The following is a 23,530-nucleotide window of genomic DNA, read 5'->3' as shown; positions in this document are numbered from 1 at the left end:
CATAACATTTTAACTGACAGGTGCAAAATCCTTTTAGTTTTCTAAGCTGGACCTTAAGAAATAATAAATATCTTTTAGAATTGTTGACAGGTTGTTTTCTGAATTAAGGAAAACTGATAACACAAGTAGAATATGGAGCAGATTTGTCCCTCAAATCTGTACTATTACAAACCAATCCAGCTCCACTATTACAATCAGTTTTCCCCAGTACCGCTTTTCCAGTTTCCATCTCCTTCTCCCTCTTCAGGAGCTCCACAGCCTGCAGGATGGCCCTGTAGTCATGGATTCCATGTTCCCGGAGGATCCTCTCATAGTCCTTAGGGTCATGACCTCTGAGCAAGTCAACAATACTGATGTTTTCAAGTTTCTTTGGGCTCTTTTGCTTGGAGGGAGTTCTGAAAATATCATACATGGAGTCATTGAGCAGACAGAGACATTTGTTCCATTCACACAATTCAAAGTCAGTGGTGGAATATAGAAATGAACTTGTATTACCTCTTGAGTTTTGTTCTGATATCTCCAATTCCTTCCCCTTCTTCCTTTTTGGTGACTTCCATGTCAGCGCTGGACTCGATCTCTCCATGTTTGTTAGTGGCTACACACCTGTAGAGACCAGAGTCGGACTTGGTCACCTCTTTGATCTCCAGTTTGACATCCTGGCCCTTGTGCTCGATGGAGATACGACCACCAGGGGTGATCTGTCTCCATTTGCCCTTCATCCACTTCACGCTGGGGATTGGATCACCTCCAATCTTGGCGATGAAGGTTGCAGTGCCCTCTGAGGAGAAGCAGATGTAAAGAAATAAGCAAAGCCTGACCTTCAAATGGGAATGTTTTGAGGAAGAAGAGGAATGTTGTCCCTACTCTCTGTGACTGAAATGTTTTTGGGTTCTTCAATGAAGAAAAGGTTGTCAAGCCTTTTGACTGGGGCAGCTGCAGCAGGGGTCGGTGCCTCAGTGGGTGAAGGCTTGGCTTCTTTCTCTGAAGATACATGGAAACCAAAATGAGATTGTGAGTGAAAAGTTACTTTGACAGTTTGAGTCTGGTTTTTATCAGGGTGGACACCTATCTGACGATCTTTCAAAGTACACCGTTAATAGGAGATTAAAATATGGTGGTTAGTTTTTCATCAAACCTCAGAATTGTTTACACTTCACAGCAAGTTCAACTGCTTACCCTTCACAGTGACCTTGGACTTGCAGAAGTCACTACCAATTGCATTGCTGGCTTTGCACAGATAATCCCCTGCATCTGCCTTTGATGCAGAGCTGATCTCAAGGGAGGCCGTCCCACCAACAAATGTGATTTTGGTTGTATCACTGGACTTCAGCTCCCTCCTGTCCTTCATCCACTGGATGGTCAGAGGAGAGGTGCCTCTAACATGGCATTTGAGGCTCAGCTTCTCCCCCTCGTTCACTGTGACCGGTTCCAGAGGGACGTCAAATTTAGGAGGCTGACCAGTTTCTGAAGGTGAAAAAGAGGCTGAATAAATGAAGATACTTGCCTTTAACATAATAACATAATGAAGAACACTTTTTACATCTTTTACAGTATTTGTTCAAATTAAAATAGAAGACAAAAGAGGTGGTGTTCAGAAAGTCTGTGTTGTTCTGACTGTGGCATTCAGGTCATCTGTAATGTTGGGTCTGCTGTCTCTCATCTTTCTCAGTAGTACATAGATCCTTTATGGACCAAAGCAGCACAGTAGTAGCTCATGAAACTCATGTACTTGGTATTTGTGTTTGTGCTGGCTCTTGAAGGTCTTACTCCAGCTTTAGGTCACACCGTGTGAATAACTCTTAAACCTTTGAATGGACTGTCCATCAAAATCCTGTACAGGCTGCAAATATTTATGTATTTTGTGTACCTGTTTTCTATCATTTTTTCCCTTCCACTAACCTTTCCATTTATATGCTTAGATATAGCCCTCTTTGAATAGACAATGTCTTTAGCAATTACTATTTGTGACTTACCTCCTTGTGAAGAGAATTAATAAAATATATTTTATTCATTTTCTGAGAAACTGGTCTTGCTTTTTATTACCTGCAAGTCATTACCATCAAAACATACCAAAATAATTGCTCAAAATAAATGAGCTTACCCTTTTTGAGTTGAAAAAAAATCTTTTTGAGGACACTCTAAGATAAATTTGTATGATAGGGGATATGTTCCTTGAGGCTAACCTCTAGATTTTAGGAGACAAAGAAAATCTCATAGAGAACAATTTTATTTTCTAGACTCGTGGATTTATCTAAACCAAAGAATAGTTAATCTTCAGTTGACATCGGAAAACTCTGCACAACATTCAGCCAATCCGGTATAGGTGATTTTAGGGTTGCACTCCCTACCTGAAACTGTGAGGGACACTTGACAGGAAACTTTCCCTGCTTCGTTTGAAGCCTGACAGGTGTAGATACTGCTGTCAGAAACCGCAGAGTCTCTGATACACAGCACAGCCATATTGTTCTTGAAGCTGATGTCATATTTTCCAGAGGCATAGATCTCTTGGTTGTCCTTGTACCAGGTGATGGTCAGCGGCTGGGAACCGGAGACCCGAGCCTCCATCTTTACTACCTTACCAGCTGAATCCACGATGGACTCAGACGGCCTCTTAGTGAAGTTTGGAGGTACTTTACGTTCTGTGGGGGATAAAGTTCAGAAAATCAGGTCATGTTGGGAGAGTAAACAAGTCATTTAACATTTATTCTTCTTCAGGCCACTGGGCCTTTACCACAGCACCGGGAAATAAAATCTACCATAGATGACAAGACAACAGAAGCACAAATTGTGACACAAATGCAACAGAAATTAACAATATCCACCCTGTGAACAGACAGTACAACTAACCATAACTTATCCACAAAACTAGGCATGTCTCTGACAGTGACCCTGTGACACCATGTCTGATTCCAAGCCTGCCTTACACAGAACCAACCAGCTGAAAATCCGACAATGACAACATTCAGCGTCTCTGACGATACAAAGTGCACGGAGTGTTACCCATAAATCCACAGGAATCAACTAGACTGCATGTTAGTAGCAGTTACAGCAAACAAAGAGATGGGATGAAATGTGTTGGTTAGTGGGTTACCTATTTTAACATGAGCGTGACATGTGTCAGTTCCTTCTGAATTGGAAATTTCACAAGTGTATTTCCCTGCAGCAGCAATTCTGTCATTGTTGAGGACTTCCAAAGCGCAGGACGAGTCTGTAGTTTTCACGTTGTATAGGTAAGAGGCCCAGATCAGCTTGTCATCCTTCTTCCATGTGACGTGAACCCTTTGGCTTCCGGTGAAGGTGCAATCCAGTCTCAAGGGGTTGCCCAACTGATGAGTGAAGTCCTCTAGTTTCTTTGTAAACCGTACAGGTTCTGAGAGAAGCAATGTTGGAATCAATCTTAGACACCTCAAAGACTATAGTATGTGCCTGTGCACATCTGTGGATCTTTGGATTTGTGAAAACTGTTGAAATGTTTGAGGAAGCTTTGGCTAATGGGCTCGACGCACGGGGAGCAACAAATGAATTTTTGGCCATTGGGGACAAACCCAACAAAAAGGACACGATAGCAAAGGAACACAATAGCAACTGAAGGCAATAGCAACGGGACGCGATAGCAAAGGGACACAATAGCAACTGAACGCAATAGCAATGGGACGCATTAGCAACGGGACGCGATAGCAGCGGGACGTTATAGCAAAGGGTCGCAATAGCAATGGCAACAACAAAAGTTTAACATTCTTCAACTTTCTTGTGTTGCATTGCTTTTCCGCGTTGCGTATTCACAACTATGTGTACAAACTTTAAATTTCATATGCACAGTTTGCCGGTTGCTTGCCTGGCAGAGGCAAAGATCCATAGGAAATGAATGAAGCGGGAGTGGCGTTGCTCCCTCAGTGTCGAGCCCTTAAGCTTGGACTTCTCGATTTTTAGGGTATTATTAGTGGTAAGCAAGATGAGCTATTTAGTTCATGCATAGAATTAATAATGTGAAATGTGAGTGATGTATTGCTGGTTATTGTTACCTAGTTTGACATAAGCATGACAGATATCTGAGCCTTCACTGTTGGAAATTTCACACGTGTATCTCCCACGAGCCTCTTCTCTGTCGCTGTTCAGAACTTCCAGCACACAGCTGCAGTCTGTGGTCTTGACATTGTACTGATAAGAAGCCCAGATCAGTCGCCCATCTTTCCTCCAGGTCACGCTTACCCTCGGACTACCAACGAAAGCAACTCTAAGTGCCAACGGTTGTCCCACTCTAAATGTGGTGTTTTCCAGCTTCCTGATGAAGCGAGCAGCTTCTGTGAGAGGCAGTGATGAGAGTTAGAAGCAAAGATGATGGGGAGCAGGCCAAAGTTAGAATTACAATTCAAGCATTGATGAAATTAATTGAACCTTAGATTAAATGAAGGACTAAGTAAAGGCAAACCACCACCCAAGACCAACTTCTGCTCTACCAGTTTCTGTTGTGCAACGTACTACCGCAAAAGATATTAGATTAAGAGATTCATTCTTTTTATTATATTCAGCAAGCAGACTGGTAGCTATACCAAACTAAATGACAAATCTAACCTCTATTATCATAGAAAGGGTTATTTAAGATGTGCTATACAAATGGGTTAAATTATTATTGTAATTTTAACTTTGACATTTGACACAATATTGCCAAAAGTATTTGTTCACGCCAAAATATCATTGGATTCAGATGTTCCAATTATGTCCATGGCCAAAGGTGTAAAAATGTTTCTAAGCATGCAGACCTAGAAGCTTTCTATAAACATTAAAGAATGGGTCACTCTCAGATGCTCAATAAAGTTTAGTATGATACTGTACTAGGATGCCACATGTGGAATAAGAGCAATCATGAAATGTGCTAGCCACTAAGTATTCCACAATCAAGTGGTATTTTATTATCAGAACATGAAAGTGATGAGGAATGATATCAATTTAGCTATAAATTTGTGGGCCACATTAAACATTTTAAAAAATGAGGTCAATGGATGGAATTGCATCATAGTGTAGAGAGCTTGCTATCTTTTAGTCATCAATAGCTACACACTTTCAAACGTTATGTGAGGGCGAGGAGTCAAGCATCACCATTTAAGTCCAGTAAAGGTAGAACAGCAAATACTTTTGGCATTGAATAATGTACTCATTAATCTGCCCATCAGCTCAGGATTCATTCTGAACTATGATACTCTAGTCCAAAAGTTTGCAGCCTATGCATCTTATCTGCAAATTCTAAATTTCCCTCAGGGTCGAAATTACACCAAATCCATTCAACAGCATCTACTAGAACAGAGCTGGTCTTGGAGTAGGACACAACGTCTGCCTTTCTAGCATTAGCAGTTATATGATGTTTCTTGTTAGTGTCTTGGATTAGATGATATGAAGTTATACCTTTTTTAGATGTTTTACAAATGACATGAGCATCACAGACAGCAGAGCCCTCAGCATTAGAAACTTGACAAACGTAGAGTCCAGCTGCTTCTTCTCTGTCACTGTTCAGGACTTCCAGAATGCAAGATGAATCTGTGGTTTTGATATTGTATTTGTATGAGGCCCAGATTGGCATGCCATCCTTCGTCCAGCTCACATAGACCCGTTGACTCCCAGTGTATGTGCACATCAGAGTCAGCTTATCACCCGGACTGTATGAAGTGTCTTCTAGCTTTTTTACAAAATACACCGGTTCTGAGAGGAGCAACAGTTGTTAGGGTTAGTCATCTCATGGCAAAATCTGTTAGAAATTCAATGAATGAGTATGTTTTAGGGTGTTACCTAGTCTAACATGAGCATGACAGGAATCAGAACTAGTAGCATTTGATATTTCACAGGAATATCTCCCAGCAGCTTCTTCTCTGTCACTGTTGAGAACCTCTAGGACACACGAGCTCTTTGTGGTCTTAACGTTGTACTTGTAGGAGGCCCAGATTGGCTTTCCATCCTTTTTCCAGCTCACATAAACAGGCTGGCTGCCTAGATATGTGACCTGAAGCTTCAGAGGCTCACCAACCCTAAAGGTCGTGTCTTTCAGTTTCTTCACAAAGCACACGGGTTCTATGAGAATCAAGGATGTTAGAAATTAGTAGGGGAAGATAAGTGTTTTATTTAATTAGAAGTTAGCAGGAATCATATATTCATGTTTGAATAATTTTAAATATTACTTGACCATAATAGTCAAAATAATGTCCTTTTGACTGCTTTGGGCCTGGAACAATGTTCTCTCTTGTTATAGCTAAAGATCTGATGTTGCAAAGAAGACTAGAAAACAGGAAAACTCCAAATCTTAATGAATACTTTAGCCGAATATTTAAGTGATTAGTTTATGTGTGTCATCAAGAATGTTTTAGTTTCCCAAAACTAAAAATTGGAAGCCTGTTATTTTATTTAATTAATTTTAGAAGGGATATCACTGAGCTGGTCACTGAGCTGACCATCTCTTGTTTAAATTCTCAATCTAAGGCTTCTCTCTTTCTGGTTAAGATAATGAAAACAATGACCCATTCCTGCTATGCTTCGTAGTTAGTATTTTACCTAGTTTGACCTGGGCAGAGCAGATAGCACTGTTCTCAGAGTTAGAGATTTCACAAGAGTATCTTCCTGCTGCTTCTAGCCGGTCACTGTTGAGAACCTCCAAGATGGAGGAATTATCTGTAGTCTTTACGTTGTACTTATAAGAAGCCCAGATGGGTCTCCCATCTTTCTTCCAGCTCACGTAGACCCTGGGGCTGCCATTGAAACCACAGTACAGCGACAGCGGCTCCCCGAGCCTGAACGTCGTGTCTTCCAGCTTTTTGATGAAGCTCACAGGTTCTACAAGAGCCAATGTTTTGGGTTATTTATGTTAACATTTAGAAAATGACTTTTTATATGAGTAGGCAATGATGATTTGATCATTAGTAAAGCAATGATGACGGGACATAGTAGTGGTTTTACCTATCTTGACCATAGCATGGCAGATGTCAGTACCCTCACAATTGGAAATCTCGCAAAAATACTGTCCTTCAGCTTCCCGTCTGTCACTGTTTAGAACTTCCAGGATGCTGGAGAAGTCGGTTGTTTTAATGTTGTACTTATATGAAGCCCAGATAGGTTTGCCGTCCTTCATCCAGTTGACATAAATCCTCTGACTGCCCGTGAATGTACACTCCAGCGTCAAAGAGTGGCCAATTTTATAGAAGGTGTTTCTCAGCTTTTTCACAAACCGAACAGGTTCTAAGAAATCAGTAAGCAATGGAAGTGTTAGATGATGATGATAATTAGTCTTTGAAGCAAGCTGGTTACAGACGACAAAGACGATACAATTTGATTTGTTATTTCTGCAAAGAAATATGCATGTGAGTGAATTAAGAGTTTACCTAATTTCACATTAGCATGGCAGACATCGCTTCCTGCTGCATTAGAAATTTCACAAGTGTATCTTCCCACAGCTTCTTCTCGATCACTGTTGAGGACTTCCAAGATACATGTATCATAAGAAGTCTTGACGTTGTACTTGTATGAGGCCCAGATTAACTTGTCATCTTTTTTCCAGGTCACATGTATCCTCTGACTCCCAATGTATGTGCACTTCAGGGTCAAAGGCTCCCGGAGTCTGAAATATGTGTCTTCCAGCTTGTTCACAAAGCGAGGGGGTTCTGAGAGGGGTAATGTCTGGGTTAGTTGTGTGGCGTATGCAAGCAGACAGGTTGAAAGAAGTAGTTTGAATCAGCTATGATTATTGCATTACTCTTTGAAGAGCACAAAAACCCCTTGAGCTACTGTAGCTGGAGGAGTTACTTGAATTAAGTGAAACCAGAAGTGTTAACAGTTTTTGACTTTACCTAGGCTGACATGCGCATGGCAAACATCACTTCCAGCTCCATTAGAAATCTCACAAGTGTATGTTCCTGCTGCTTCAGGCCTGTCACTGTTCAGAACCTCCAGAATGCAGGTAGAGTCGGTGGTTTTAACGTTGTACTGATAAGAGGCCCAGATCAGCTTGTTGTCTTTTTTCCACGTCACATACACCCTCTGGCTCCCAGTGTATGTGCAGACTAGTTTCAGCGGCTGCCCGACCATGAAGGTTGTGTCTTCCAGCTTCTTGATAAAGCACACGGGCTCTAAGAAAGGCAATGATGATTTAAGAAATTTGTTCAAAATATCAAATATTTTGTCTCTTTATCGGAGGATTTATCCCAAGAAATGTGTTTTTATTTTCAAAAAGTCACCTTTACTATGTTCATATTGAGCATTAGAAGGATCTTTTTTTAACGCAAAACTTTTTAAATCTGGAAAATGGAGTATAAAATGCAAGCATCACCTTTTACTGTCACTCTGCAAGTGGCAGAGGCTGAACCGACCCGGTTCTCAGCCTTGCAGGTGTATTCACCATCATCAGACTTAGTTGTCTTGACCAGATTCAAAGTGGCAATACCATTTGAGAAATCCATGGAACAATTGAGGGACTTTCTCAGCTTTCCATCAGCCTTAAACCAAGCTACTGAGATATCAGGACTTCCTGCAATACGACATTTCAGGGTAACTGCATCACCCATTGTTACCTCCACCGGCTCCATCTGATCGACAAAGTATGGTCGCTCTAAATGAAAGATGAAGATGATGGTTTTAGTACAAGTGTTAAGGTGCAAATGAATATCTTAAAGAATGAGATAATTAGAGATCGATAGTAAATAGGTATTAGAGTGGAAGCAAAAGAACTAAACACGTAACATGCAAGAGTTCCTTTGTTTTTACCTAGAATTGAAATGTGTGCTTCACATTTGTCACTTCCCACTCCGTTGTCTACTTCGCAAGAGTATGTGCCAGCTGCTTCCATTCTGTCAGAGTTAAGAATCTCTAGTATGCAGGAGGTGTCTGTGGTGATCACCGTGTACTCATATGAGGCCCAGATGAGTTTCCCATCCTTCTTCCAGGTCACATTTACCTTGGGTGTTCCTGAGAAAGTGACCTCAAGCCTCAGGGGCTTACCCTTCTCAGAAGAGATATCTCTCAGCTTCTTCACAAAGTGGACTGGCTCTAAGGGACGTAATTCCAATAATCAGTTACACCAAAGTCACTTTTAAATGCAGATGCTTAGAAGAGTTTCATGCTGACAAACCTTTCACAAAAAGATGGAGAGGGCAGCTTTCCTTTCCTGCGTTGTTTATGACCTGGCATGTGTATTCTCCTGCATGGGATTTATCAACTCTATGAAGCACCAAAGTGGCCACATCAGCCTTCAATGAGATCTCACAGCCTCTTCCATGTTGCATTTCTTTGGCTCCCCTGAACCACTTGACTTGCAGTGGGGAACTGCCTTTTACTTTAGCTAAGAAAGATACATTTTTGCCAGACAAAATTTCTTTGGGTTCAGGAGTTTCCAAAAATGAAGGAGGTTCTGGTTTGAGATAAAAAAAAAGATTGGTTGTGGGATAAGTAATAGGTTTCCATAACAATCTGATTCCATCCTTAAAGACTGCAAGTCTGTACTAACCTGTCACATTAAATGAGGCACTGGTCTCACTGGCTCCTGCAGCATTCACTGCTTTACAGGTGTATTTGCCAGAATCTGACATACTGACAGTTGAAATTTGCAGTCTGTGGTTGTTATCTGTGGAGCTGATGCTATAGGGGGGACTACTCTTGATCTCCTTGCCATTGTGGAACCAGGAAATTGTTAAAGGAGAAGATCCAGTAGCTTTGCACGCCATCTCACCAGACCTTCCCACAACGAAGTGTGTATCAATAAGCTTCTTTATGAAACTTGGAGGAATCAACTTATCTGTAGTCAAAGAACATGTCATGAGCCACTTTTCTGAACTACAATTTCTCATAAGATAAAGAAAGCATCTGCATAAAGTTCACCAACCTGAGACTGAGAGCTTGATTTTGCAAGAAGCTGTACCAACGTGATTTGCAACCTCCAGTTTATATTCTCCAGCATCTGCTTTGTCAGCAGAACGGATCTTCAGAACAGCAATTTTCCTTGTGAAAGATGTCTGATATTTGGCACCAGAACTGAGGGCTTTGTTGTCCTTGAACCATTTTGTTTTCAGTTCTGGTGAACCGGACACTGTAACTTCAATAGAAGCATTTTCTCCTGATGTGATACTCATGGATTCTGGACTATCCACAATAGCAGCAGGTTCTAAAGTTGTGGAAAGAAAATTTTAGAGCTAATGGTATAGTAGCATTGCAGTAAACTTGTGTGTAAAGTTCTACAAACCTAAAACAGTAACTTGGGAGACTGACTCCACCAGTCCCGAGTCGTTACTCAGCTGGCAGGTGTATTTACCAGCTGTTGCAGAGTCAGCCTCTGGAACTACAAGAGTGGCTATGTTGTTCTCAAAGGTAATCTTCCTGTTATCACTGTCTCTAAGGATGTGGTCCTTGTCCTGGACCCAGGACACAGTCAAAGGCTCAGAGCCTTTCACTGTGGCTGTCAGTGTCAGTTGCTGGCCAATTCTTACGGACTGGTCGATGAGCTTTGTGACAAACGCTGGTCGTTCTGAATATTTAAAGAAAGATCACAGATGAGGAGATATGATCCTATGTAAATTGAGTTTGAGAAATTGTCCACTGATTTGGTACAAACCTTTTAGTTTGAGACTAGTGCGACAGAACTCACTTCCTACATTGTTTGACACCTTGCACTCATACAGGCCAACATCATTATGCTCAAGTTTCATGATATGAATAGTAGTAGAGTTGCCCACACTAACAATCTTGTGTTTCCAACTTTCTTTTAAGGGCCTTTTGTCTTTGTACCAGTTAACCTGGAAAGGTGGAGTGCCATACATCTCACAGTAAAGACTGGCATCTTTCCCTTGAATCCCCTCCACTGGGTTGGGAGTTTTAGTAAAGGATGGAGACTCTGGAAAATATGTTTTGATACATTGAGATAATTTATCTTCATGAACAGGCAAACCATTATGACAAGCAGTTTATCCAAGCACTTGGTTCAATTTTATGATCAGGCTTATGGCAAAGTTCAGTCCATGCTTGAGGGATCCTTCCTGGCCTTTACAAAAGCAATCCTCTATGGTAAGGCAACACTTAAATAATGTTCATGCTACTGTATGATCACACTGTAGCTTCCCCTTTAGAAAAAGAGAATTTAATGTAATTAAAAAGGGATGTACCCAAGATCATTCCACCAAAACTGAAAAAAAGCATGTCACTGAACATGGAGACCTCTCAGACTCATGCTATATGACACACTGAAGTTTTGACGGATTCCATGCCGGCATTTTTATACGGGGTCCTAAAGACATTCATAACAAAATCAAACAAAATTTGCATCACAAGACATCCATTCCTTCTCTTTCATGCTTCTGAACTTCAGAGGGGACAAATCCACAGTGTAACATAGCACCAAGAAATCCGTTCGATAGCTGACCTTGAACTGTGAGAGTGGTGCTGCAGCTTGCACAGCCAGCATCATTATGAACCTCACATGTGTAGACTCCATTATCCTCGAGCCTTGCAGACCGTAGCTGGAGGTATGCGGTCGAATCAACGAACATCGCTTTATAATTGCCTCCGTCGCTTATCTTTTGGTCATTTTTGTACCAGCACATTTTCAAGGAGCGTGCACTGTTGGTCTTGCATTCTAAACGGACTCCCTCACACTGTTTCACAAAGGTTGTGGGAGGCAGTTTCATGATAAACCGAGGAGGCTCTGTGAAGTCAAAAAAAGATTAGGTTACTTTTGCCAACATAAAGCAACACTCGAACACCTTTGGGATGGATGCAGGATGCAGGCAGGTGATGGAATGCTGCGAAGGGAGGAACACGATCTCAAAGATAACACAAATATGGCTGGGAGAGGATAAACTGCTCAGGATGAAGACAGAAGAACGGTAAAAATGATGAATAAAGATGGGTTAAATGAAAGATGGTGCTGGACAAAAAAAGAATAGTCCAACCTTTCACCAACAATTCTGCTGCGTTTGTCACTGTGCCGGCTTCATTGCTAACTTGGCAAGAATAAACTCCACTTTGCATGGCCTCGACTGAGTTGAGCTCCAATGAAGAAGAGTATTCCTCTAAACTGATTGCACAAGAAGATCCAGCAATGAGTTTGATGCCATCCTTAAACCATTCCACTGTAAATGGGGAAGTCCCTTCAAAGACTCCTCTGAAGGTCACCGTTGACTGTGGAATAACCGTTTGAGGCTTGATGTCCACCAGAAATCTCGGTGGCACTAAAACCCATATAGAGAAGTTATTATGACACCTAGAGTGAAGACTACTTTTTAAAGAATAATATTAAATCTGAAAGCTAACCTTTAGCTGTAAGAATCCCACTGCATACACAGCTTCCAGCTTCATTTGTGACTTTACAGGAATACTCTCCTGTGTCGCGACCTTCAGTCAGTTTTAACTCCAGGGAGACAGTCCTTCCAATGTGCACAAGTTTGAACTTAGAACTCTTGGTGATCCTTTGTTTCCCTTTGTACCATTCGACAACAAATGGAAGAGAGCCTGACAGTTTGCACTCCAGTGTGACCACTGAACCCATCACTGCTTGGATGTTTGATAATTTTTTAACAAATGTGGGAGGAGTCACAGCATCTGTTTCAAACACATTGGTCTATAATTAGTTGTGTGTCTATGAAGATTTATCCAAGACCATCGTCAACTTTGCAGCATTACATCAACTTAGCAGACCCGCATGACTCTCTTCCAGCTGAAAGGACTGAATTTTAACATGGACTGAGGTAGTTCTCATAGACAACCAGTTGATTTCTGATTGAAGATTTCTACAATCTCTGAGCAATTTGACACTTACCTGTGAAGCTCAATCAAACTTAAGCAGTCTTTACTACCTCTGCCTCTATATGTCCTTACAGTGGATTTATAATCCAGGAGTAGTGAGATGAGTGTATGTTAAAGCTTAAGCAATACACCTTGCACATAATTAGTGGGACATCATTTATTCTACTTGGCCTCAATTACATGATGACATAAATGTATATATCACATCAAAAGTCGAAACAGCAGCAAAGAACTTTAAGAGCTTCTTCTCATTGACATGCTTAGTCTTGAAATTCCTTTTGCAAGCAAATGAATAGCCAATAAACGAACTAACAGAGATTCTTCCACAGAAAACCAAGATAGGAGGCTCTCCCAAAGCAGGGACCAAAAAGAGAGAGAAATTATATTTGTAATGTAAAATAACCCATGATGCAGTATTTCTTCTGTCAAAAATAACCTGAACATACTTATGCTACTGAACCAAAACAGCTTCCACACAAAAAGTAGGAATTACCTACAACACTAGCTCACTTGATTAGATCAGACCCTTCAACCGTACCTTCAGCCACTATTAGATGCACTAACAGAGCTATTTTGTGGGATAACATACCAACAAAACAACATATTGTATTTGAGATGCAAACTTGAGCTTCAACTAAAAGACAAACCATATATACTTCAGCATAACCACAAACCTTTGTGTCTATGAGTTCAACAAAAACTGAGTTTTTAGTTTAAATAAAAATCATAGGACTTGACAACAGAAAAAATAAAAGCAGAATAATCACCAGAGCATAAAGAAAAAAGCCCAGTGGAAAACTTTTATAATTCTGTTTTGCTCCTAAATTCAAGGTTTGCATTTAAACAAATAACAGTCATCATCATAGAACATTTTAAGCTGGAATCCAATGGGTGATCAGTGCTGGCATGCATGAAGTCATAGCATAAAACAGCAAAGCATTGAAAATAATGTCAGTGTTGATAAATTCTGTTGTTAAAACCAAACGTTTCAGCTTTCATATAATATACTGTAACTTCACCTAAACAAAGCATTGCGACTGAAAACAAAATCTTAATCTGAAAGTACAGAGCAAGTCCATAATTAACTGGTCTATATGTGATAGATACAAAGCAGATTGAATTCCTGAATTTCTGATGTGATATCTAACAGTATTCCCAAAAAGCCTCATAGCCGTTCATCCAAGCCTTACTGGGTAACCAACACTTACACGCACAGACTTTAACTCTACAACACCAACACAGGACACAGCTGAACCCAATGTGTTAATGAAGCTTAAAGCTGAACATTTAAGAAAAGAGTTAAGATGAGAATTTCAAACAAATGTGACAAACCTGTCACCGTGACCATGGCGGTACATCTCTGAGTTCCAACTTTGTTCTCAGCCTCACACACATATTTCCCACTGTGGGATAACTGGGCATTTTTCAAATTCAACTCAGCACTGTTGGTTTCATAGGACATCTTAACATGCTCGTCTTCAGTGAGCTCGTGATCATCCTTGTTCCATCGGAATGTCATGGGAAGTGCTCCCGAACACATGCATTTCATAGAGATTTCAGAGCCCACCATGCAGGACATGTCCTGTGGTCTTTCAATAAATGAGGGTGGTTCTAGTGAAAGAAGATCACAAGTGAGACTGAAGGATCTAGGCTGAAGCTGAACCTTGTTAATTCTCTGATCTAAACAATGCAAAAAGAAAACAGTTTTCTGGAAACCTGGAAAATCTGCAAATTAATCACCTGACATTTCATCATACACAAAACTTTCCATGAAACTGAGAAGCATGCAGCAGACAACTTAGGGTAACAGCACAAGACATTCATTTGACTAACCTTTCAAAGAAACCTGGCAAGAACAAGTAGTTTCCCCAGCATCATTTGCAACAGTGCAGCGGTACGTCCCATCATCCCTGCTGTCACAGTCAGATATCTGAAGAGTGACTGTGCCTTTTTGAACATGGATCTGATGTTTTTTGCTGCTTCTGATCAGCTTATCATTGAGGAAGCAACTTATTTCAAATGGTGGGGAACCTGAAACGGTTCCTGTTAGGACAATGTCAGATCCTTTCACAAACTCAGCTGATTCAAAAGGCTTTACAAACACTGGAGGCTCTATGAGAAAGATAATAAAAGTAACATTCAACAATAATATCTGAAAGGAAAGCTTCATCTGATGAGGCAAATCTGGTCCACAAAATCCATCAAGGGACTTCTTGCTAAAACACTTCCAAGCACTATTCAGCAAACTTACCTTCCTTTATATAATGCTTTACTTTGGCTTTTAGCTTCCTACTAACTCTACAGAGCCATTTTCTGTCATGTTTTCATGTCTACATTTTTAGTTCTACTCATAGGTTGTTACAAATATTAATGTTCACACTGGAGTTAATTCATTCATCCAACAAAAGATAACTAAGGAGTGAAAGATGGAACAATGTGGACCAGACTCTAGGATCAGTTTGTAGAGGACAGCTTCTTAAGACAGCACTAACCTTTGACGGTCACTGAGCAGCTGCATTGATCTCTCCCGGCCTCACTAGAAGCCAAACACATATATTCCCCACTATCTTCTATACAGCAGTTCTCCACCTCCAGAGAGGCTACTGAGCTCTCAAAGGACATCAAGTGTCTGTGGTCAGAAATGATTTCAGACCCATTTTTCATCCATGTGATGGAAATTACAGGGGTTCCCTGTACTTTACAGGACAGCTTCAGAGGCTGTCCAGCTTTTAGGAGCCGTGAAGGCTCAAGCTTCATTGTGAACGTGGGAGCTTCTGTAAATTACACAAGAGCAATCACAGTAAACTTTGTAAAATGGTTAGTAGAAGGAAGGAAACAAGATGGCAGATGAAAGATGGAAGAAGAACCTTTCACGAAGAGGATGGCAGTGCAATCCACTTTTCCGGCATCATTTGATATTTGGCAGGTATATTTAGCAGATTCACTGGGTTTTACAGAATAAAGCTCTAAAGAGCTTGAGGAGACATCCTTTTTTATGACACACTTTCCTGCAGAGAAAATCTCTTTCTCCTCTCTGAACCATTTAACCACCAGTGGAGCAGACCCAGTGAAGGCTGCTTTTATCACAATGTTGGTTCCTGGTGGAACATCCTGCGACTCAGGTTTTACTGTGAAAGCTGGAGGTTCTGCAAAAAAACATTCATGTTTTAAGCCTATCAATAACCTTTGCTCAGTTGTGTCTCTTGTTAAATTCCTAGTAGACTTAAGACATTGAAACTTCTCTAACCTTTTATTGTCAGTGTTCCACTGGTCTCATTTTCTCCGGCCTTGTTTGAAGCCCGGCACGTATAAACTCCTCCATCGCTTTGATCAAGATGTGTAATTGTCACAGAGGCTGCACTTTCACTGAAATCAAGCTTGTATTTATCATCACTGTGAATTTCTTTGTTGTCTTTAAACCAAGAAACAACCATTGGCTGTGATCCAGCAACTCTGCACTCCAAGGTAGCATTACTACCAATACTTCCATCAATCTTTTTTAGAGTTTTAGTGAAGGATGGTGGAACTGCACGATCTGTGTGGAAGGAGAAGTCAAACACGAAACTGTGACTAAAGGTCTGTTTTGAGTTGAAATAATTATGTATTTCTGGCTGAAACTAACCTATTACTGTGACTGAGCATGTGCACTCGTCTTTTCCAACTTTGTTGGACACCTCCATCTTGTACTCTGAAGTGTCTCCTCTATCTGCTGAAAGTATCTTTAGAACAGCGGTGTTTTCCTTCAGAGTCATCTTATATTTACGACCGCTAATCATCTCTTTGCCATCTTTGAACCATCTGACTTTGAGCTCAGGGCTTCCAGAGATGGTGCACCCAAGCGTAGCCGTTTCACCAACTGTAACACTGATGGACGCTGCTTTCTCTATGATCTTAGCCGGTTCTAAAACACAACACAAGCTTTAGGCTTTATAAACTAACACAGATTAACTGTGAGAATAGCTAGTAAATACAAATGAGTTCTAACCTTGAATGGTGAGAACAGCCTCGCATTTCTGCTGCCCTGCCTCGTTTTCAGCAATGCACGTATACTTGCCACCATGCTTTATCCCAACGGAAGTGAAGGAAATGCAAGGAATGTTGTTCTCAAATATTGTTGTGACACTGGAATCATCATCTATTAGCAGCTTAGAGTCTTTCAGCCATTTTATAGAAATTGGAGCGGAGCCTTTCACTACTCCTTGGAGCTTCACTGCATTTCCCAACAACACTGTAGAACTCTCAATTCTCTTTGAGAAGATAGGTGGCTCTGAAATGGCATCAATTATAGTAAACTTTAATAGCTACTGAGAAACCTAGAGTCAAAATCATCCTGATGATTTTTTTTAACTAACCTTTCTGTTTAACCACCGAGGTAGAGGTCACTGAACCAACCTCATTTGAAACAACACATTCATATTCGCCGGCATCAGTGCTCTCAAATGTGTGGATCTCCAGAGAGGCCAGTGATCCTTGTGACACTACTCTGTACTTTTTATCTGAGGATAAGCGTTTCTTGTTCTTTTTCCAAGTTACTTCAAATGGTGCAGAACCTGCAATCTCGCAATCCATCACAGCTGTTGATCCTCTCACTGCTTCTATGAAGGGTGCATCCTTAATAAATGATGGAGGTTCTAATGGGGAACGAACAGCTTGGTAAAGACAAATGTATATGCCATATTGTATTTTTAAATGAAAAATCATTTCAAATGCTGCACACCTTTGACTGTCACTTTGGTGCTGCAGCTCTCACAACCTGACTCGTTCAGAACCTCACAGCTGTAGCTCCCGCTGTCACTCAACATGACATTGTTTATCTCAAGAGTGGCGACACCATCCTTAAAGCTGGCAGCGTATTTGCCACCACTGGACAGCTCACTGTTATTGAAGAACCAGGTGGTGTGAAGCTCGGGGGATCCTTTGACGGTGCACTGCAGCCGAGCTGTGCTGCCTCGCTTCCAAACTGTTGTACCCTCCAGTCTCTTTACAAAGACTGGTGGCTCTGCAGGGGTATGGTTAGTCAGAACCATTATATGGAGTTGAAGATGTAATTTAAAAACAAGAAACCAGCATTGAAAACAAAGCTCATTAAGATGAGAAGAACAATCTATCTCACAAGACACCAAGAACATGAAAAACTAAGTTTTTCTTCTTGGTTTCCTGAAAGTTTCAAGCACTAAAAAACGGGAATATAAATAACTTACCTTGTACTTTGACAGAAGTGGAGCAAGAAGCACTTCCGGCATCATTTGCCACCGTACACACATAATTCCCACAATCTTTCAGTGTGGTTTTTAGTATATCAAGGTTTACTGTCTTATTCTCAAAAGACAGTTTACAGTCTGGAGATTGGTGGACTTTCCTACCATCTCTGGTCCAGGTAACAGTTACTCCTGTGTCCTCATCCACCTGACATTCCAGGTGAAGAGGAGCTCCCACCACTGCAGCAACCGAACCCAGGGGCTTTACAAAGTTGGGCTTATCAACAACACGCAGTTCCATGCTGCACTCAGCCATCCCAACGTTATTAGATGCCCTGCACACATACAGCCCATGGTCGGCTGCCTCAAGCGTTTTGATCTCAAGAGTGTGCTTATTCTTTTCACAAAAGGTTTGGTAGTGTTCTGACATAGAGGGCACAAGCTGGTGGTCTTTTAGCCACACAACATTTAGAGGAGCAGATCCTGCTATCATACACTGTATGAGTGCCCTCTTTCCAACATACACAGTCTGGTTGTCAGGTTTAGTTTGAAAAACTGGAGGAAGTTTCTCTACAAAGATTAAGAATGAAAAGATGTTAGTGATAAAATGTCATACTGTGTAGTAGAACCACGAAAACCAAGAGGGGGGGAAAAGTATAACAGTACAAAAACAAATCTGTTTATCTCAAAATATGGATAAACTCCTGGAAAGGCCCAAAGTCAATCACAGAGAAATGAGGAAACATGCATTGTTCTTACCTGTCACACCGAGAGAAGCAGAGCATTCATCACTGCCATGTTGATTGGATGCCTTACAGGTATACTCTCCACTGTCATCCTTTGAAGAGCTCAGAATTTCCAGAGAGGAAGCAGAGAAGCGACTGATAATCCTGTACTTATCACCATCTTTGATGGGGTGACCATCTTTGAACCACTTGAAGTTCACATTTGGAGCATCCTCTGTATCACATTCAAACCTGGCAGAATTGCCGATGTTGATCTCCAGAGGAACAATTCTGTGTTTGAACACAGGTTTCACTGTGTTTTGAGGAGAGAAATGAAAAAGAAATGACAAAGTGAGTAAAGCAGTCTGAATGGAAAGAAGGCTGACTATTTTTCTGAAGACTGAAGTAGCCCTGGAATGAAGAGTGACTCAAAGAAATGAATCCAGTGATGACTGTGGAGGAGGAAAGTTGTGTCAGGGTTAGGTTGAGAAAAAAAAGATATGCATGCAAGGAATGGACCAAGGATGAGGAATGGCAGGTGCTGAATAACATGGAAGGTAATTCCTAGAAAGAAATAGGAATGGATGTGAGGATGGCATGTTTATGGAGAAGTGCAGATGGGAGAGAGGAAATGTGAGGACGGTTCTGGTCTCTGATTAAAACCTCAAACTTTCAAATTTAAATGTAATTTTTTATTTTTTGGAGGTCTAGAGACAGCAGAACATGATATAAGCTAATATGTGAAGTTAGTGGATGATATCAAAGAACTGTCCATCATCAAACCTTTTGAGACCACAGTGAGCCTTGAAGATGTTGTAGTCCTGCCGACTTCATTTTCAGCCTCACAGACATATTCTCCTTGATGCCTCTCCTTGACAACTTTGTTGACAATTAGTGTGTATGTGTCATGGTCTTCAGAACACTTGAACTCTTTACCAGATTTCACTAGCTGGCCATTGAAAAACCAGTTAACCTTGGTGGCATACTTGATAGTAGTGGTAAAAACAGCTTTATCATTTATTTCAGCACAAACATCCTCTAGAGACTCAATAATAACAGGATGATCAATAAGGCTGTCAGAGGACTCACTGATTAGGATGGCCTCTGAAAGATACTCCTCTCTGGTTTCTCTGTGAACTAAAGTGTCCACATGTACTGCGGGAACGTTCTCTACAGCTGACAAGGTGGTTACTTCAGTGATGTCCCTCTCTGATGTAAATTCTGTCCGACTCACTTTCCTGGATTCCTCAGCATGGCTCTGAATTGTTGCACTTTGGAAAGAACGCATCAATTCAGTTCTGACTTCTGCAGAATGAGATGCCTCTGGAGGAAACCCAACAACACTCTCTGCCACCACCACTGAGTCCATCATGGTTGACAACATCTCTTTAGAGGGTATTGAGCTGACCTGAGCCTTCTGAGGTATGTCAATTGGCAATATGGCTTGCTGTCCTGACGAAAGACTTTGCTGCTCCTGGAAAACCATCGCCCGTAGAGCTACCTGCAGCTCAGACTTAAGATCAGCTTTCTGAGGATATTCTCCTTGGAAGGACAGTGTGATCTCCAGTGGGACACCAGGCGATGTGATCAGATATGTGAATGTGGTCCATCTGGGTTCTCGTTGAACTTTGACCTCCTGTATCTCCACTGTTTCTAACTTTCCCACCACTTCTGCTAGTAAGACTGGTTGATCACTGGCCACAGCAGACTGAAGAGCTTCTCTCAACTGACGCCGAATAGTCATTCTTGTTGATTTTGGGATATTCAGAACAAAGTTGAGTTCTTTAGGTAGAGCATGAGCACCCTGAGACTCATGAATAAAAACAACACCTTTAGGTTGTGTCTTAACACTGACAGTGGAAGCTTCTGGTTTATGAATCTCGCTTGATTGTTCGACCAGGAGGACCCGCTTTTCTTCTAACAGCACCGATTGCCGGACTGATTGTCCCTCCTGGATCTGCACCGCAAAATCCTGCTCAGCAGCCTCTAAGATGGTGCACCTTTCAGTTGCAACTGCCTTTTCTTCTATGAATACAGGTCTCTTTGGGATCTTGGGTTCAACTTTTGATTCAGGCTTGAATTTCTCGTCAGTGTGAAGACTGGCAGTGTGACCTTCCTCTAAAACCTGAGTGTCTGTGACGTTCAAAGATTGCATAATATTCCACTGATCCTCTCTCTGAACTAAAGCTCGCTGCTCTCTGAAGCTTTCAGTGAAAGGGGTCTCCTTTGGAAGGCGCAGGGGCTGGGAGGACACACCAAGAATGTTTGGAGGTCTAGATTCAGTCTGATTCTGTGCCTTAATCCCTTCCACAGAAACATTGAGGTCTTTATGATACTCTGCTATGATCTCTCTTTGTGTCTCTGAGGACGCAGCATGGCTTCTAGCCCGCTCCTGTTTTGGTAATGCCACATGCTGATCAAGTTTAGTAAAGGCAATGATGCCTTCCTTTGGTAAAACTGATACAGAATGGCTCGATTGGAGGTATTTTGGTTGTGGTTGCTCTTTCTTTGGCTGAACAGATGCATAGTCGGGTTCTGCTGTGAACTCTGAAGTTGCCTCACATACCACAGTCCTCTGTTCGTCTTGAGTCACTGAATACAGCAAAGCTGGATTCTTAGCCATGTCTGCCAGCTCCATTGGGGGCTTTTCACTGCTGAGTCTTCCCTCAGACTCTAAAACACCCTGATCAGTGATAACTTGCAAATTTAAAACTTGTTTATCCTCGCAACTAGTCTGCAGACATGTCGGAGTCTCTAGAGGTGCCACCTGTACTGTCTGTTCACCCTGAATCTGATATTTCTCCTCAGTTACTATGGCAGATTTACATATCTTATCTTTACTTGGCTGGATGCTTTCTTGCTCCGGTGTCTTTGTTTCATATTTCTGCTCTTTAGATAGAGTCACCCTAGTTTCACTCACTGGAGCAAGCACTGGTTTAGATTGTTCTTTTTCAATTTGTGGTTTAACGGCAGGGTCTAAAGCTAGCAGAGCCTCAGAGTGTGTTTCTGTAAGCAACAACTGCTGAGCAGATTGAGCAGAGTATAAAATCTTAACCCCCTCTTGAACTCTAAAACCTCTCTCCTCCTCTGGTCTTTCCACAGCATCTGACACATCAGCAAGAATAGGTAAAGCAGATTCCACTTGGTAACTGCTGACAACCTGCTTGGGCTCAGTTGTGGTCTGCATGTGCTCTGGCGTCCGGTCCGTCAAAGGCTCAGCTCTCACAGTGGTGAGGGAAATGACCTCCTCAGATGTAGCTGACATGATTTTAGATTGTTGTTCTTTTGAGAACTCCAGTTCCACTACCTCAGGACTCAGGATTCTCTCTGAGTGCTGCTCTGTTATCTTTTGTCTCTCCTGGACTGAAGATAAGAAAGAGGCTTTGGGAAGTTGCTTTGCAGGAACAGCCAAGACTTCCAAGGGATGAGCTGGGGTCAAGGAAACACTCTCATGAATTTCATGAGACTGCAAAAGGGCAGCTTGGTGGGTCAGTTGCTCTTTTTGAAGAGTAGCAGCAGAGACATTCAGCTCTTGGAGGGTTTCCACCTCCTCGCTAGGAATAATCTGCCGGTCTTCAGTGCTAATGGTATAAATCATCTGATCAGAACGGCTTCTTTCATAGTACACCTGAGACTCTGTGCTTTGCTCGGTTAGTGATATCTTCAAGCCTTTAGTTTTTTGAATGAACTTGTGCTCTTCTTGAGATTTTTCATTGAATACCAACAACTCAGCACTACAAGAGTCTTCCCCATATGGGTTGAATGCCTTACATGTGTAGATACCACTATGTTCTTGTTTAACACTCACGATACTGAAAAAGCCTGATCCATCTGGGTTGTTCACCATCATGTTAAATGCAGCAGGCTCAATATGGATGCTTCCTTTTAACCACTGAACATCAGGGAGTGGTTCTCCAGTCAGCATATACCTGAAAAAACACTGACCACCCTCTGATAGCTGAACTGACTCTATAGCTTTCATGAACTTTGGAGGTTGACCAGTTGCTGCAGTTGCTTTGTCATCAACCCTTTTCTCTTGTTCTGGCTCCTTTACCTGAACATGAAGATAAGAAGAGCAAGTTGACTGGCCAAATCTGTTGCTGACTGTGCAGGAGTACTCTCCCTCAAATTCTCTTTGAACTTTGTTAATAACTAAACTGTACTCCTCTTGTTCATGAATAAATGTATAAACTGATGAACTGGTTATTATCTGCCCATTGTGGAACCATTGAACAGTGGGCTTTGGGAATCCGGACACTTTGACAGTAAAGGCAAAAGTTTCTCCAACAACTGCAGCTGCTGAAGAAAGTTTGCTAAGGAAAACAGGTTTTTCTTTTTTCCTCTCCAAAGAGCTGGAGAAGCGCTTAGTTTCTGGTTTGAGTTCAAGTGTTCTGGTTTTGTCGGCTAATTTTAAGCCAGTGTAGTATGACTCCTGGGTTTCCTCTTCCACTCTGATCGTTGAGCTAGAAAAGGCTGAGTGGAGTAATGACAGTTGAAAGTAAATCACACATCCCAGCATCAATCAGCTCAAGTGAAATCACAGTGTTTTGTTTTTTTTCCATTTACAGATGAGTTGTATTTGACCACAGGATTAGATGCTGATGTACTAAAAATTTAACATTTAAACAAGCTGACACTAAACACTATTTTTGTTCAAAAATGCTTCCTGGTAAAATCCTAAAAAAAAAAACATTGTGTGTTTTGTCAAAAATATCAGAAGATTTTAAAAATAAATTCACATTGGTGGAAACAATTTGCATTAAATTTAAATTAAAATAGAACTAAACTACCATATCAAAACAGACTAATTTCTAGCATAGACAACACATAGCAAAATACATA

General features: G+C 41.3%; 1 protein-coding gene across 1 annotated transcript in view; it reads right to left on the bottom strand.

Annotated features, from left to right (window-relative positions):
- Positions 1-23,530, bottom strand: part of ttn.1 (titin, tandem duplicate 1) — a 156,296-nt gene that overhangs the window by 107,401 nt on the left and 25,365 nt on the right. Inside the window, exons 40-56 of the mRNA XM_044132734.1 lie at positions 19,472-23,161; positions 18,723-19,001; positions 17,967-18,533; positions 17,483-17,764; positions 17,118-17,396; positions 16,751-17,032; positions 16,388-16,666; positions 16,013-16,300; positions 15,633-15,911; positions 15,258-15,539; positions 14,599-14,877; positions 14,098-14,376; positions 2,349-2,639; positions 1,177-1,464; positions 865-981; positions 496-778; positions 212-395 (exon numbers count right to left, since the gene is read on the bottom strand). Of these exons, the coding sequence (XP_043988669.1) occupies positions 212-395; positions 496-778; positions 865-981; positions 1,177-1,464; positions 2,349-2,639; positions 14,098-14,376; positions 14,599-14,877; positions 15,258-15,539; positions 15,633-15,911; positions 16,013-16,300; positions 16,388-16,666; positions 16,751-17,032; positions 17,118-17,396; positions 17,483-17,764; positions 17,967-18,533; positions 18,723-19,001; positions 19,472-23,161 (8,228 nt within the window). The remainder of the gene's footprint in view (positions 1-211; positions 396-495; positions 779-864; positions 982-1,176; positions 1,465-2,348; positions 2,640-14,097; positions 14,377-14,598; positions 14,878-15,257; positions 15,540-15,632; positions 15,912-16,012; positions 16,301-16,387; positions 16,667-16,750; positions 17,033-17,117; positions 17,397-17,482; positions 17,765-17,966; positions 18,534-18,722; positions 19,002-19,471; positions 23,162-23,530) is intronic.

Source organism: Gambusia affinis, linkage group LG11 (assembly GCF_019740435.1).
Source record: "Gambusia affinis linkage group LG11, SWU_Gaff_1.0, whole genome shotgun sequence".
NCBI classification, from domain to species: domain Eukaryota; kingdom Metazoa; phylum Chordata; class Actinopteri; order Cyprinodontiformes; family Poeciliidae; genus Gambusia; species Gambusia affinis.
This window is presented reverse-complemented; position numbering and strand designations above follow the sequence as displayed.